Below are 14,192 nucleotides of genomic sequence, written 5' to 3' on the forward strand. Positions count from 1 at the left end.
TTTAAGTAAGCTCTATACCCAATATGGGGCTTGAACTCACAGCCCTAAATGAGCCAGCCAGGTGCCCCTGATTCCTGGCCTTTAAAAGCTTACAGGGGCGCCTGGGTGGCTCAGTCAGTTAAGCACCTGACGCAGGATCAGGTCGTGATCTCACGGTTCATGGGTTCAAGCCCCGCGTCAGGCTCTGTGCTGACAGTGCAGAGCCTGGGCTTTGGGTTCTGTGTGTCCCTCTCTCTCTGCCTTTCCCCTGCTCGTGCTCTGTCTCTGTCTCTCTCAAAAATAATGATTAAAAAAAGAATAATTAAAAAAATAAAAGCTTATTTTATTTAAGTGGAGCTAGGGTCCCGGGGTGACTCACTTGGGTGAGTGATCTCACAGTCCATGAGATTGAGCCCCACAACAGGCCCTGTGCTGACAGTGTGGAGCCTGCTTGGGATTCTCTCCCTCTCTCTGCCCCTTCCCCGCTTGCGTACTCTCTCTCTCTCTCAAAATAAATAAATGAACTTTTTTTAAAAAATTAAAAAATTAAAATCTTAGAGTAGAGCTCACAGGGACACTTTTTTTTGTTTTTAAATAGATAATTCTCAAAAAGAAATACAGGACTTTGAAAAAGTCAAGCATTTCACAATGGTCTCCTGCACCTCCTCCATAGGGCCATTCTCTGTAAAGTACTAAGCTGCTGACACAGACCACGGGCTGTGGGGGTGAAAGGTGCTAATCGCAGGCAGAGCCCTCAATGACCCACACCCACATACCAGAGGCAGCTCCCGGTGGAGTCGGAATCAGAACGTGGGCCTCCGTGCCACTGGGATGTGAATGCCAGCGGTGTGGCGGGGAGAAGGGACGGGGGAAGGGAGAGGGTCCTCACCCAGAAGCACCAGAGCTCTGTGTTCTGTTGCTGAGCCATCCTGCCATGTGCCTCTCAGGATCCCAGAGCAAGGAGGAAGGAAACGTGTCTGTCCTCCGGGCCGGCCCCCAAACCTGCCCCCTGCAGCACTCCCGCCAAGGAGCCTGTGCCCAGGAGCCAGAACCCGTACCTGAAAGTGGCCCTTCTGGCAGGCCAGGTGGAGCGGGACGGCTTGGTTCACATTTCTGGCACCTGCGTTGGCACCATGCTTCAACAGGAGGGGGACGAGGTCCGCCCGACCGTGCAGGGCAGCCACGTGCAGTGGGGAGAAGCCGTCCTGGTTGGTCACATTCACACCGAGCCCACTGGCGGGGATCTTTGCCAGCTTCTGGTAAAAGCGGAGGATGGAGTCAGAGATGTCATCAGTATTTAAGAAACTGGGAATTGAAGCCAGGCGCCCCCCCACCATCCCTGTGCAAAATTTGGGGTCATGGTGGGATCCAGAATCAGGTGGCCCACAGGTGAATTCCTACAACTGGAGAAAGGTAAGATATCCCAAAGGAGTAACTTCTATTTTCAAGAGACCAACCCCCTGAAATGACACCTTATTTATGCCAAGGCAGTTTAACGGGAAACAGAAAGTCTGTTCAACAAACGGCGCCGAACTACTGGATCCCCACATACGGAGAAAGTGCACATCAGCCCTTACTCCACCACACAAGAACTATAAACGCCTCATGGACCTAGATGTGAGAGCCACGACTGTGTCGTACTTCACTTTCCTGGAGTGAATGCATGAGGAAATCCTTGCAACACTGGGATGAGCAAAGATCTCTTAGGGAAGACACAAAAAGCAAAAACCATAAAGGAAGAGTTTGACAAGCTGGTTTTCAATGGTTCTTCTTGGAAAGACACAATTAAGAAAATGAAGAGGCAAGTCACAGAGTGGGAGAAAATATCTGCGTTATGTAGGTCTGATGAAAGAGGTGCGCCCCACCAGAATTTTTTTTTTTATTTTTTTATTTTTTTCAACGTTTATTTATTTTTGGGACAGAGAGAGACAGAGCATGAACGGGGGAGGGGCAGAGAGAGAGGGAGACACAGAATCGGAAACAGGCTCCAGGCTCTGAGCCATCAGCCCAGAGCCCGACGCGGGGCTCGAACTCACGGACTGCGAGATCGTGACCTGGCTGAAGTCGGACGCTTAACCGACTGCGCCACCCAGGCGCCCCCCACCAGAATTTTAAAACAACAGGTTCTTACAACGCAATTGGACAATCCGACGTTAAAAAAAAAATAGGCAAAAGATCTGGGGGGAGAAAATCTGTATTTGTATCATGGAGATACTGTGCACTGTGCCGGTGGTTAGACGACCATGTGTTTGTCAAGCCTCATAGAGCTGTTTGCTGCTTAGCTCCATCGTTCGTCATTTTTATCACGAAACTACCTTATGAGTCGCAACGGTTTTAAAATCAATCATGCCAATGTAAGGACAATCAACTAGCAATTTCTTCTTGAGAGTGAGAGCGCATGCATGCACACAAGCAGGGGAGGGACAGATAAGGAGGGAGAGAGAGGATCCCAAGCAGGCTCCATGTTGTCAGTGTAGAGACTAATGTAGGGCTCCGTCCCACGAACCGTGAGACCATGACCTGAGCCAAAATCAAGAGTTGGACACTTGACTGATTCAGCCACCCAGGAGCCCCTCAATCAATAATTAGCAGGACAAACAAGGGGTGCCCGAATGGCTCAGCTGGTTGAACGTCCGACTTCAGCTCAGGTCATGATCTCAGGGTTCGTGAGTTTGAGCCCCATGTCGGGCTCTGTGCTGACAGCTCAGAGCCTGGAGCCTGCTTCCCATTCTGTGTCTCCCTCTCTCTCTCGGCCCCTCCCCCTGCTCATGCTCCATCTCTCTCTCTCTCTCAAAATAAATAAACATTAAAAAAAAAAGGACAAACATTTATAAACCATATAACCGAAAACAAACATTAAATTAAGATATCAAATCATACATTTTGATAATAAAATCATTATGTCAGCGTTTTATGTGACTGGCCAAGAATTAAAACTGGTTATCTAGTTCACTTTTTGCTGATTAAGACGGTTCTCTCTCAGAAAAACTGCATGCAAAGTTAGAGGGGTGAATTTTGCTGCATGTAAATTGTACCTCAAAACTAAAAAACAAACAAATGAAGGAACAGGGAGAAAAAACGCAATGAAATACCACTGCACACCTACAGGAGCGACTACAGTTAAAAAGTCACAAGGACATGGAGCAACCAGAACTCTCACACACCGCTGGCAGGAGTGGAAAATGCCATAATCACTCTGGAAAAATGACAGTTTCTTATGAAGTTACACATGCACTTACTACAAAAGCCAGCAATTATAACCTGAGGCATATACCCAAGTAAATGCATATTTATACAAAGACTTGTTCACAAATGTTTACACTAGCTTTCTTCACAAAGCCCAGAGCAGGGAACTACTCAAATGTTCATCAAGGGGTGATTAGATAAATTGTCGTCTAGTCAACAAAACACTACCCAGCAATAAAATGAAATGAACCGCTGATCCAACATGGATCTCAAAACATTCTGCTGAGTGAAGGAAGCCAGGCTCAAAAGAGTGTGTACTGTCTGGTTCCATTCACACTAAATTCTAGAAAATGCCAATGAGCCTGTCATGATGGACAGCAGACCGGTGGTGCCTGGGACAGGGGAGGAAGGGGGAAAGCAAGAGTTTCAAAGCAGCCCAAGAAAACCTTCAGAAGTGATGGTCATGTTCTGTATCTTGCTGTAGTAAAGGTTTTTAGGGTTTTTTTAATGTTTATTTATTTTTGAGAGAGAGAGAGAGAGAGAGAGAGAGAGAGAGAGAGAGAGAGAGATGGGTTCAGAGGATCTGAAGCGGGCTGTGAGCTGACAGCAGAGAGGCTGATGTGGGGCTCAAACTCATGACCCGTGAGATCATGACCTGCGCCGAAGTCAGATGCTTAACCGACTAAGCCACCCAGGTGCCCCTCAATAAAGGTTTTTTAAACAAACTCCCTAAACACACCAGTGGGCTAGAAGGTGGTGGGGTCCAGGGGTGGTTAACTAAATCACAGACGGGGAGCAACTCCCATATAAATGTATTTCTTATGTCTTCTGCGTCTTTTTGAGACATTTCAAAATGAGAAAAAGGTAAGAGGCTTTCAAAAAGCAGAGAACGTAAGATTTTATTCGATAAATCCAGCAGTTATTTTAATGTGTAATTCGGTTTCTTGTTACAACCAGCGAACCATGAGGCGGGGAAGAAGAGAGTATAGGAAAATGGCAAGAACAGGGACGGATGCAGTGACTGCCACTAGCCACACACAGTCACTGACCAGGCCTGAAGTATTGTCACCTCACATCGTATTCTCTGAAACACCATCCGCCTTTTTTATTTTCATAGCAGTCTGTAGAGGGGGAATCATTCTCTGGGCTGTATATATCCAGCAGCATGGGGACAGGACAGAAGCTGCACATTCCCAATGTGCACATGACCCTGCAGCTAGATGAAAAGCTACATGTGAATGAAAGTTTAATCTTTTCAATATCATTGGGTTAAAATAACCCACACTGAAGGGGCACCTGGGGGGCTCAGTGCTTAGGTATCTGACTGTGGCTCAGCTCACGATCTCACGGTTCGTCAGTTCAAGCCCCGCATCAGGCTCTGTGCTGACAGCTCAGAGCCTGGAGCCTGCTTCAGATTCTGTGTCTCCTTCTCTCTCTGCCCCTCCCCCACTCACACTCTGTCTCTCTCTCTCTCTCTCTCGAAAATAAATAAACATTAAAAAAGAAAAATTAAAAAAAAATAACCCACAGTGAAGCTTTTTTAAATAAGGCAACATTATCTTATAATACAAAGGACAACACCACTATACATGTTTTGTAGAGTCAAATTAATTTTCTCAGTATGGGACATACACAATCAAGTTAAATAACTAGCACACAAGTGCACACTAGATGCACAATACCATCTACAATTGCTCAAAAGAAGATGAAATATTTAAGTGTACACTTAAGAAAATATGGACAGGATCTCTATGCTAAAAATCACAAAATGATGAAGAAATCGAAGAAGGACTAAGTATTTGGAGAGATATACCATGTTCATGAAAACACAACACAGTAAAGATGTGGTTTCTTCCCAACTTGATCTACAGTTTTAATGCATTTCCTACCAAAATCCTAATAAGATTTTTGGTAGTAATAAACAAACTTATTCTAAAATATATACAGAAAGGCATAGGCCATAGAATAGCTAAAATGATCCTGGCAAAGAAGAGTAAGTTAGGGAGAATCACTCTACCCAATACTGAGGCTTCCTATAGCTACAGTAATCAAGACAGTGTGGAACTGATGAAGGGACAGACACACAGATCCACGGAACAGAACACAGAGTCCAGAGATAGACCCACAGCATATATTATCTGAGGTAGAACAGCAAGTCTTTGGAGAAGGGATGGTCTTTTCAACAAGGGGTGTGGAACGGGTGGACATCCATAGACAAAAAAGGGAACCTCAACCTAAATCTCACACCTTGTAAAAAATTAGCTCAGGGGTTATGGGATGGCAGGGAAACAGGACGGTGTGGGAAAGGGCAGCACGGGTGGCTCTTCCTGTGGCAAGGGAGCTGGTTAGTACCTTCACTGTGGATGCACAAAGCTATGCATGTGATCAAAGTGAACACGTGTGCACACGTGGGTACAAGCAAAATCGGAGAAATGTGGATAAGATGTGGGGATGGTTTCTACGTCTAAATCCTGGTTGGGATACTGTTCTATGGCTCTGCAAGCTGTTAGCACTGGGGGAGACTTGGGTAAAGGGCACAGGGAATCCTCTGTACTTGGAGGGAGGATCCTCCCACAGGGGGTACCAACTTGAGCAAAGACAGTGGGCCATGGATCTCGAATGCAGCTTCCTCAGGGGACTGGCAGCCAGGTGGACAGACACCCTCAGGCGCTTCTGTTCATGAACTCTTGCCTTGTGACTCGGGGGCCCAGAGAGCAGTTGAAACATTTGAGCACGTGTGCATGTCCCTGCTCACTGCCCTGCTCATTCAGAAGGCAGGCCGCCCAAGCCAGATCCACCCTGGTGTTGGCTTTTCTCCTCCCAGAACTAAACAACGAATCCCCACCACATCTCAGGGATACCAACTTCCAGCCACTCAGTAACTAGCTGGCTGAGAAGCAGACAACTTTCCTAAGGGGAAAGAGAAGAATCTGCCTCCCCACCCTCACCGCCACCAAGAGAAGCAAGGCCAAACCTTTTGAGCCGGAGCACACTTCGGGCACTGGCACAAGGGGTGACAAAAGTCAACATCTTCTGCACTGACGGTGTCCTCCACCTCGTCCAGGTCCTCCTCTGTCCACTCCAAAAGGTAACGCACCTGGTGTTGGGCAGGAAGGAGAACAGGACTTAAGACTCATCCTTGGTTCCTTTACAAGCTACGGTATCTCCCCCTCCCTCCTTCTGTCCCACGTACACGTACACACACACACACACACACACACACACACACACACACACACAGCTGCTCCCAAATCAGGGCCAACACGTCCTCAACCACCACCGTGACCGACACACGACTGGGTTCACAGCACGCAAACCTTTCTCAGTCCTTTTTCCAGCGAACCAGAGAACTTACGCTACCATTTCTCCAGCTTGTGTCAGGCATTCGTTCATCTTAGAAAGGGAAGAATGGTGCCGCTATCACACCCTGGTCCCGGAGCACTTACTGAGCACCTTGCCTGGTGTCACCTAACTGCACACTCTCAACACCCAGCCGTCCCTTCTAAGCTGGGAGAAAACTCAGAGAGGGAACAACCTGTCCAAGGCCACACAACTAGGAAGTGGTGGTCGGAACCTACACACAGGCTCCCTGACTCCACGCCGGCGTCCCTTCCACGACCACGTGCTAGCCCGTAGGTGAAAGTACTGCAGACCACCAAGAGGTCAAATTTATGCTCCAGTAAAAACTGGTGTCTAGGATATTAAATCTGAAAAACGGAAACAACGGAAGTACATTTCTAGGCCTAGTTCTGAGCACTCTAAGCTCGTGCATGCAGGGAGTGACAAGGGTTCCAAGAAGACCCCTTTCCAGCCCAAACGTCTTTCCTTCAGGTCCCTTCCACATCCTGACAACAGATACTCCACAGGGCGGAAACACCAAAGGTGTCGACTCAGGGGCCACACCTAACAGGCCCCCTAACAGAGACAGATGAGGGCCGGTGACAAGAACGGGGGGGAGTGGAGGGGCAGGTGCCTTGGGCAGGGGGTCAGAGGCTGTCACGCGTGTAGATTAGTTTGGGTGCTGTCCCAAGACACTGGCCAGTCTGCCTCTGCTCACCTCCTTCACGAACGGCCTCAGCCCCGTCACCTACCCACAGGAGGAAGAGGAGTGGGTGTATCATGATGCAGGGACAGCCATCCTCTCTTCTCCACAAAGACTATGTCACCGGCTCACACCATGGCTCCCAGGGTGCCCGAAGAAGTCCTACTTTGCTTCCTCCAAAGAATGCTGGGTTCTCCTGGGGCCAGTCTCACAAGAGGACAGACAGAGATACAGACACCATGTCCTGCCCCCCAGAGGAACCGTGTGCCAGTCTGATGGATTAGCAGTGGTCTCAGACCACTCAAGCCTCAGACCTCAGCCTCCTGCCCAGGCGCCAGAGCCACCCACAACTTCCACAGGGCCACACCGGCACCTCTGGGCTCCGGCCCTCCATCCTCCACCCCTCCATCCTCTACCCCTCCATCCTCCACCCTCCTCTCTGCCAGCCCTGCCCACACATCCTGTTCCCCGATAGCGGGCCAGGCTCTGAGTCCACACTCTGAGCTCCTGCACATGGGAGGGCTGGCCAACACCTCATCAGCCTCCAGGAACGTGAATATCTAAAAGGCTCGCTATGCGACTTTACATCCACCTGCTTGTCACGTGAAGGGAAACTGCTAACATCTCCATTACCACATAGCCATTGAACGCAGCCCTTCCGAGTGAAAGTGAACAGAACTCGGCTCCTGGAGGAACCACAGACAAGAAACACCCATACAGCTCTTTTCAACGGAGAGCAAGCTTTTTCAGATGCGCTTCTCAAAACTTACCATTTCTAGATCTCCATCAGCAACCGCTCTTAAAAGTTTGTCTACCTTAATTAAAGGAAAAAGAGTGTTAGAAAATGATTTCAATAATAAAGCAATAAAAGAAATAACGCCTGGGTGGGCGCCTGGGTGGCTCAGTCGGTTAAACGTCTGACTTCGGCTCAGGTCGTGGTCTCGTGGTTTGAGTTTGAGCCCTGCATCGGGCTCTGTGGCTGACGGCTCAGAGCCTGGAGCCTGCTTCTGATTCTGTGTCTGCGTCTTTCTCTGCTCCTTCCCAGCTCATGCTCTGTCTGTCTCTGTCTCTCAACAATAAATAAATGTTAAAAAAAAATTAAAAAAAAAAAAAATAGTAACCAAGTCTGAAAACCTAGTAGTTCTGGTTGGTCTGTTGGTCTATTGGAGTTTTAACATCTCATTCAGTTTCTTTCAAACGTCCCTGAGACTGCCTCAGTAGGATGTCCGGGAGGGCGCCAGCATGCACCAGAGCCACTACCACTCAAGCTCTCTGAAAGGTCTCTGCTAGTGACATGGCCAAGTGACATGATGGTGCTTCCTAGGAGCCCAGGCACCTTCTAGAACCACACGTATTCAGCCCTCAGCATCTGACAGCTGAGGGGACACCAGGGGGCACACCCCTCCCAGGAACAACTTCAGGTCTCCGTTAGACTTTGGAATCTGTCTCTTGGCTTGTGCTGCTGTGCTATCGACTGGAGCTAAGCTTATCAGGCCTTCCAAGAGCAGATCACAGCATGGGGGCGGCAGGGGACAGATGCCCTGGGTGGACACAGTGAGGTTCCCATCCACAGGGGAAGAGGGAAAGGAGTCATGGCACATGCATGGGATGGTCTGCTCTGGTGGCTGACGCTGGACAAGCTCTCGGGTAGATTAAGTGGAGAAAAAAAAAAACAGGCTATAAACCACCTTTTACAGAACACAATGTGTTCGCAAGAGGTCAGAAATGACGCATCAGGTTGAGGAGGATGCTTATGGAGTGGGTCGTAAAGGGAGAGAATTTAGTTTGTAAAATGGTCTTAAATCTGTGGACCGACAGGGGACTTGACTTGGGACTTTTCCTAGAAGGCTCCTTCTTCTCTCCCTTTGCCGCGCGCATGCGTGCGCGCGCACACACACACACACACACACACACACACACACACACACACAATCCCTAAGGCGAAGAGCTGTTTCAGGAGCTGACCATGCAAGAAGCAAGGCAAGAATTGGCTGGGCTCCCTCCAGGCCACGGCAGACAAGTTGGCCCAGTAGTGCCGGTGGTGGCCCGCTAGGCAGCTCTCATCACGCTGTGGCTCTTTAAGTAGCAGCCGTGACACAGGGCCACCATCCCGTCCGCCCTCCCGTCTGGGAGCCTCACCTCTCTGTAGTCCTTCTTGGGCTCCTGTACGGAGCATGCCAACACAGAGGAGAAGCTGGAGGTAGAGGAGGCCTGGCTGATGGAATCCACAGGGCGCTGAGCGGGCTGCACTGGGACCTGCAGCCAGGGGGACCGACAGGAGAAGGGCCTCGTGAGGGCCAGAGCAGGCCCTGGGCTCAGAGAGGGCCACCAAGCCCAGCCCTGTCCACTCACCTCGGAAGACTTCCTCCTCTTCTCGAAGGACAAATGACGGGCTTCCATTATTGACAGAATCTAGGAGGAGAAGGGGATATGGAAGATACTGAATGAGGAAGGCTGCCAGAGCATCATCACCCATATGCCCTGCTGCCTGCCCATCCCCTCGGAAGGTCATGCAGCCCAACCACACCCTTGGAGGGACAGAGAAACCACAGCCTGAACGGGCAGGAGCTCACTCAAGATCACACCGACTAAGCATGGGCTTCCTGCTGCCACCCCTCTGTTCCTGCTGTCTACCAGCTGGGGCTTTCCATGAATGGGCTCAGAGGACAAGAGAAGCCCAGGAACAGAAGGGGCCCCTGGGCTGTTTGTCCACAGACACAAAGTGTGACCTTCCCACTGGCACCCCCGGGTCTCGGGCAGGAACCGATCACAGCTGAGCCAAGAAGGCGGTCTGCCCTTCTCTCTACACATATCCTTCTAGAAGGGAGTACAGCGGCGGGAGAGCTCTCTGCTGCTCACGGACACCTCAGGCCAAGGGTGGCATCGCCCATCCCATCAGCTCTGGCCGCCACAGAGCCCGAGACCCCGTGAGTGGACGGGAAGCATGGCTGAGGCCCCCTGGGGTGAGAAGTGGGGATTTAAACCTTCAAAAACTGCTCCTGATCTTACGTTGTGTTTTTATGACACACACAAAATAATGACAATAGTAACGACAAATAAAGAGGGCGGGAGGAAAGATCTGGAGGTGATGAGTACGTCCATGGCATGGGTTACAGAGCCGGTCTCCACACAGGTGTGTACCCCACTGAAATGTATATATTAAAGAAGTTCAGCTTTTTGTATGTCAATTGTACCTCAATAAAGTGGCTGAAAAACAAAAACCGCTCCCCTAGAAAAAGACTGGAACACTGAGAGAACGCCCTGGAAGACAGATGGCAATTGTGTAAGAAGCCAGGGAAACGTTAAGGGGCAGAGAGCAGAGCCTGGGCAAAGGGAAGCGGCTGGAGACCCGTATTAACACAGAATCACTGACGTGACTGCAAATCCGTGATGTTCTGGGTGCAGTATGACGGCCTCGGCCTTCCGCTGCCCTGGCCAGCAGGCCAACCGTGTTTCTCTGAAGGTGTCTCTTCAGCCAGAGCAGCTGCGAGAGGAGAGGCACAGAGAGCCGGCCTCTGTACATCCCTCGTTCCCCACCTGCCCACGAGCTGAGCACTCTGACGACACTCCGTGTTCCCAGAAATTACTAACAGGAAAGGATTCGTTCATTCGTGAGCCATTGAGGAAAGAAACCATACCCAACGATGTTCAAAATTGGCCAAAAGAGAATAAAGCTGTTAGGATGAAGTAACAGGAAGACAGAGCTCCGACGCTCACTGCCTCCATGCCCCGGGCCCCCCATCCCTGCTTCTCACGGCCAGAGCCATTGTCCTATTCCCCCCGCTCTGTCTGCTCATAAACCCACAGCACTCGGGGTCGGAGCAGACTCTGCAGCGAGCAGCTCTTGGAACAATATGGACAAAATATGCGAATGATGCTCAAAACAATAGAAATAAGTAAGACCCATTAGCCACCAGGCCCCAAATGCAGCAGAGAGGGTGCAGGCCAAGCTCTGTTCTCAGGCACTAGCGTGCAGTTTGTCCAGCGCGGCCAAGAGCTAATCTCTGGACATTGATTTTTTTTTTGTTTTAAAGTCATATTGATGCTCGGAGATGAAAAAAAGCTACCTTTGAGTTTAGGGCACACTTGAGGGGTGTTTCTTTCAGTCTGTTCTGGATCTCTGTGGATGCTCCATTTTGTAGCAATGTCTCTATGATGCCTTGGTAGCCCCAACGTGCAGCTATGTGGAGTGGGGTGTCTCCTTTCTCGTTACCAATATCCAGTCTGCATGACTGCACGTCATAGTAGACCAGAGCCTTCACACACTGCAAAGAAAGCGGGAAATGCCACCATTAAGTCACACGCTGAGACTCGGGCGACGTCTGTGGATTCCACAGCCTCAGTCCACATCCCAGGGGAATCTGGGCTCCGCTCACCAAGCAAGTGTGCGGGAACAGACAGACCTCAAAGGTTCCTTCCAGGTTACCTCATCAGGACACATCATTTTTTCTAAAGAACCCAACTGCCAATCAGTACGAAAAGGCTGAATAAATTGTGATGTGTCCATGTGCAGAGAGGAGTGACCATAGCAGGCATGAGACCGCTATCCCTTGAATGCTTGCAACGTTGGCCCTTGACTTGCAACGTTCCTGGAGGGCTTGGATTTGGGGAGTGTTCCCGGTCCCCTAATGCGTTAAGAGTGGCTCACTGCGTCTAAATCGTGCAACAATGTGGTTTATGCTGAACACCTGCTTTCCTTCCAGGAGTCTGGAATTCAGGTATGTGCCAGGCAGAGGGTATTCACTTGACTGGCTTCCAATAAAACCTTGGGCCTAGAGTCCCTAATGAGCTTTCCTGGTAGATAGCACTTCATATTTGCTGTTGTAACTCACGGCTGGATGAACCAAGTATGTCCTGCGTGTCTCCCAGGAGACAGGACGCTTTGAAGCTTGCACCTGGGGTCCTCCAGACTTCACCCACTCACATTTCCCTGTGGTGACTGTGCTTTGTGTCCTTTTGCTATAATCAATCATAGCAATATGACCATATGCTGAGTCCTCTCAGTCGTCCTAGCAAAGTACTGAACCAAGGGGTGGTCTTGGGGACACAGACACCACACGTGTAACAGATCACTGGGTAGTGATTAAAGAACGGGCTGGATCTACATTTACTGACCTACAGGATTTCCATGATGCACTGGTAATGAAGTAAGTTGCATAGGGGCACCTGGGTGGCTCAGTTGGTTAAGCATCTGACTCTTGATTTCGGCTCAGGTCGCGATCTCATGGTTCGTGAGTTCGAGTCCCGCGTCGGGCTCCGCACTGTCAGTGCAGAGCCCACTTGGATTCTCTCTCTCCCTCTCTTTTTTTCCCCCCTCCCCCTGCCCTCTCTCAAAATAAACAAACTTAAAAAAGAAAAAGTTGCATAAAGACGTGTAGGGTATGATCTTGTTTTTGCACATCAACCACCTAATCCAGCCTCAACCTGTATAAACCCACCCCTGTGTTACCATACAGAGAAGACGGAGACAGAGTGGCTATGGCAAAATAACACACACACAGTTAAATGTTAAGTGGAGACAGAAATGATAGAATTTTTGCTATTGTTCCAAACCCCAAAACATAAAAACTGAATACGAACAAAGGTAAGAACCAGATGGCCGTGGGGATGAGTGACAATGATTTAATTTCAGGATAAGCTAACGGGCAATTAAAGTTTAGATTTCTGTTATTTCAGTAGAACATCTGCAATAAATTTAAGATGTTTTTAATTAAAAAGAAATTGCACGCCAAATGTTCCAATAACGATCGACATAAACTAACGATGTTAAACCAATCGGAAGTGCACCTCTCTCCAGGAGCGAGAAAGGGAAAGAACAGCTACTCTGGGAGCGGGAAGCGCCACTTACGTCTTCGTGGCCGTAGGTGCAGGCCAGGTGGAGAGGCGTGTTGCCATTGTTGTCTTGCACCTCGGGGCTGGCTTTGTAGTGCAACAGCAGCAGCTTCCAAAGGAGAGGAGAGATCGGGTGAGCCCCGGCGCCGCCCCCCCCAGCCGCTGCAGGTGCACGCTTCCCGCGGGAGCGTAGCCTGGAGCCCCACGGGGAAGTGGCCCGTTTCCAACTGCAACCACATCTCCCTACACTACAGTTAAAATGATCCATCACTCCCAGCCTTCCCTGCGAAGCGCTGAGCCATTCAAGGAAAAGGCCTAGAGCCCCACCCTCCTTCCCCGAAGCTATCCTGTTGTGTCAGGTCTACACCGAAGGGTCTTGTCCCATGGACCCACAGGGAGACCCCTGAGGCTCAGACGCACAGCCTTTCCCTGAGGCTGTAGCAGACCCAGGATGCGACACAGGCGCATGACCACGAGGTCAGCACGCTGAGCCGGGGGTGGCTCCCCTGCTCACCGTCACGCTCTGATAGCCCTTCTGGCACGCGAGATGAAGCGGGGCAGACCCGTGATAGTCCGTGGCGTTTACCACCGCGCCTTTGGAAACCAGGAGGTCAATGAGGGATGCCTGCCCTGGGGAACAGAAGGATTGCACCACAGAGAAGGAAAGAGCAGAGGCTCTCCAAACCCTAAATGTGAAGCCCCGTTATTTTACTCTCTTCTCTGGCAGGAGACATGCCAGGAAGTGTTTTTCTACTCGAGAGGAACCAGAGCTAACATCAAGTCAGACTCTACAGATTCAGGACACTGTAGGGTGTCTGGAGGGGGCTCGGCTCCAGTCCACCCCTCAGCAACAGAAGGTGGTGAAGTGGCCCATGGCACGGCCCCTTCCACCCCCAACTCCACCGCCCTGTCCGTCAGGCCTCTGCTGAACCACCCCCCACTCCATCCCTCTGCCTTAAAAGCCCAACCAAAGGCCAACGCAAAACCACATACCACAGAGGGCGGCCACATGGAGTGGTGTATGACCCCTGTCGTCTCTGGAAAATGGAGTGACAATGGAGGGATCATTCAGCCTCCTAAAAGAGGAAGATACAGAAAAATATATCCTTGGAACAGAAGGGCAAAGCCTCTCCCTACCATGCTGGACATGCCA

The 14,192-nt window shown here is 50.1% G+C and overlaps 1 protein-coding gene across 5 annotated transcripts in view; it reads right to left on the reverse strand.

Moving 5' to 3' along the window:
* Positions 1 to 14,192, reverse strand: part of ANKRD27 (ankyrin repeat domain 27) — a 52,042-nt gene that overhangs the window by 6,708 nt on the left and 31,142 nt on the right. For 4 of the 5 annotated variants that reach the window (XM_086689569.1, XM_086689573.1, XM_086689572.1 and 1 more), the window contains 9 exons: positions 14,033 to 14,115; positions 13,554 to 13,669; positions 13,056 to 13,148; positions 11,275 to 11,472; positions 9,560 to 9,619; positions 9,347 to 9,463; positions 7,978 to 8,022; positions 6,140 to 6,262; positions 1,038 to 1,235 (listed from right to left, as the gene is read on the reverse strand). In XM_086689569.1, coding sequence (XP_086545695.1) covers positions 1,038 to 1,235; positions 6,140 to 6,262; positions 7,978 to 8,022; positions 9,347 to 9,463; positions 9,560 to 9,619; positions 11,275 to 11,472; positions 13,056 to 13,148; positions 13,554 to 13,669; positions 14,033 to 14,115 — 1,033 coding nt within the window. The remainder of the gene's footprint in view (positions 1 to 1,037; positions 1,236 to 6,139; positions 6,263 to 7,977; positions 8,023 to 9,346; positions 9,464 to 9,559; positions 9,620 to 11,274; positions 11,473 to 13,055; positions 13,149 to 13,553; positions 13,670 to 14,032; positions 14,116 to 14,192) is intronic. The other variant, XM_086689570.1, reaches the window with a different exon arrangement.

This window comes from Puma concolor, chromosome E2, assembly GCF_028749965.1.
Source record: "Puma concolor isolate L17-30 chromosome E2, mPumCon1.1.hap2, whole genome shotgun sequence".
NCBI lineage: Eukaryota > Metazoa > Chordata > Mammalia > Carnivora > Felidae > Puma > Puma concolor.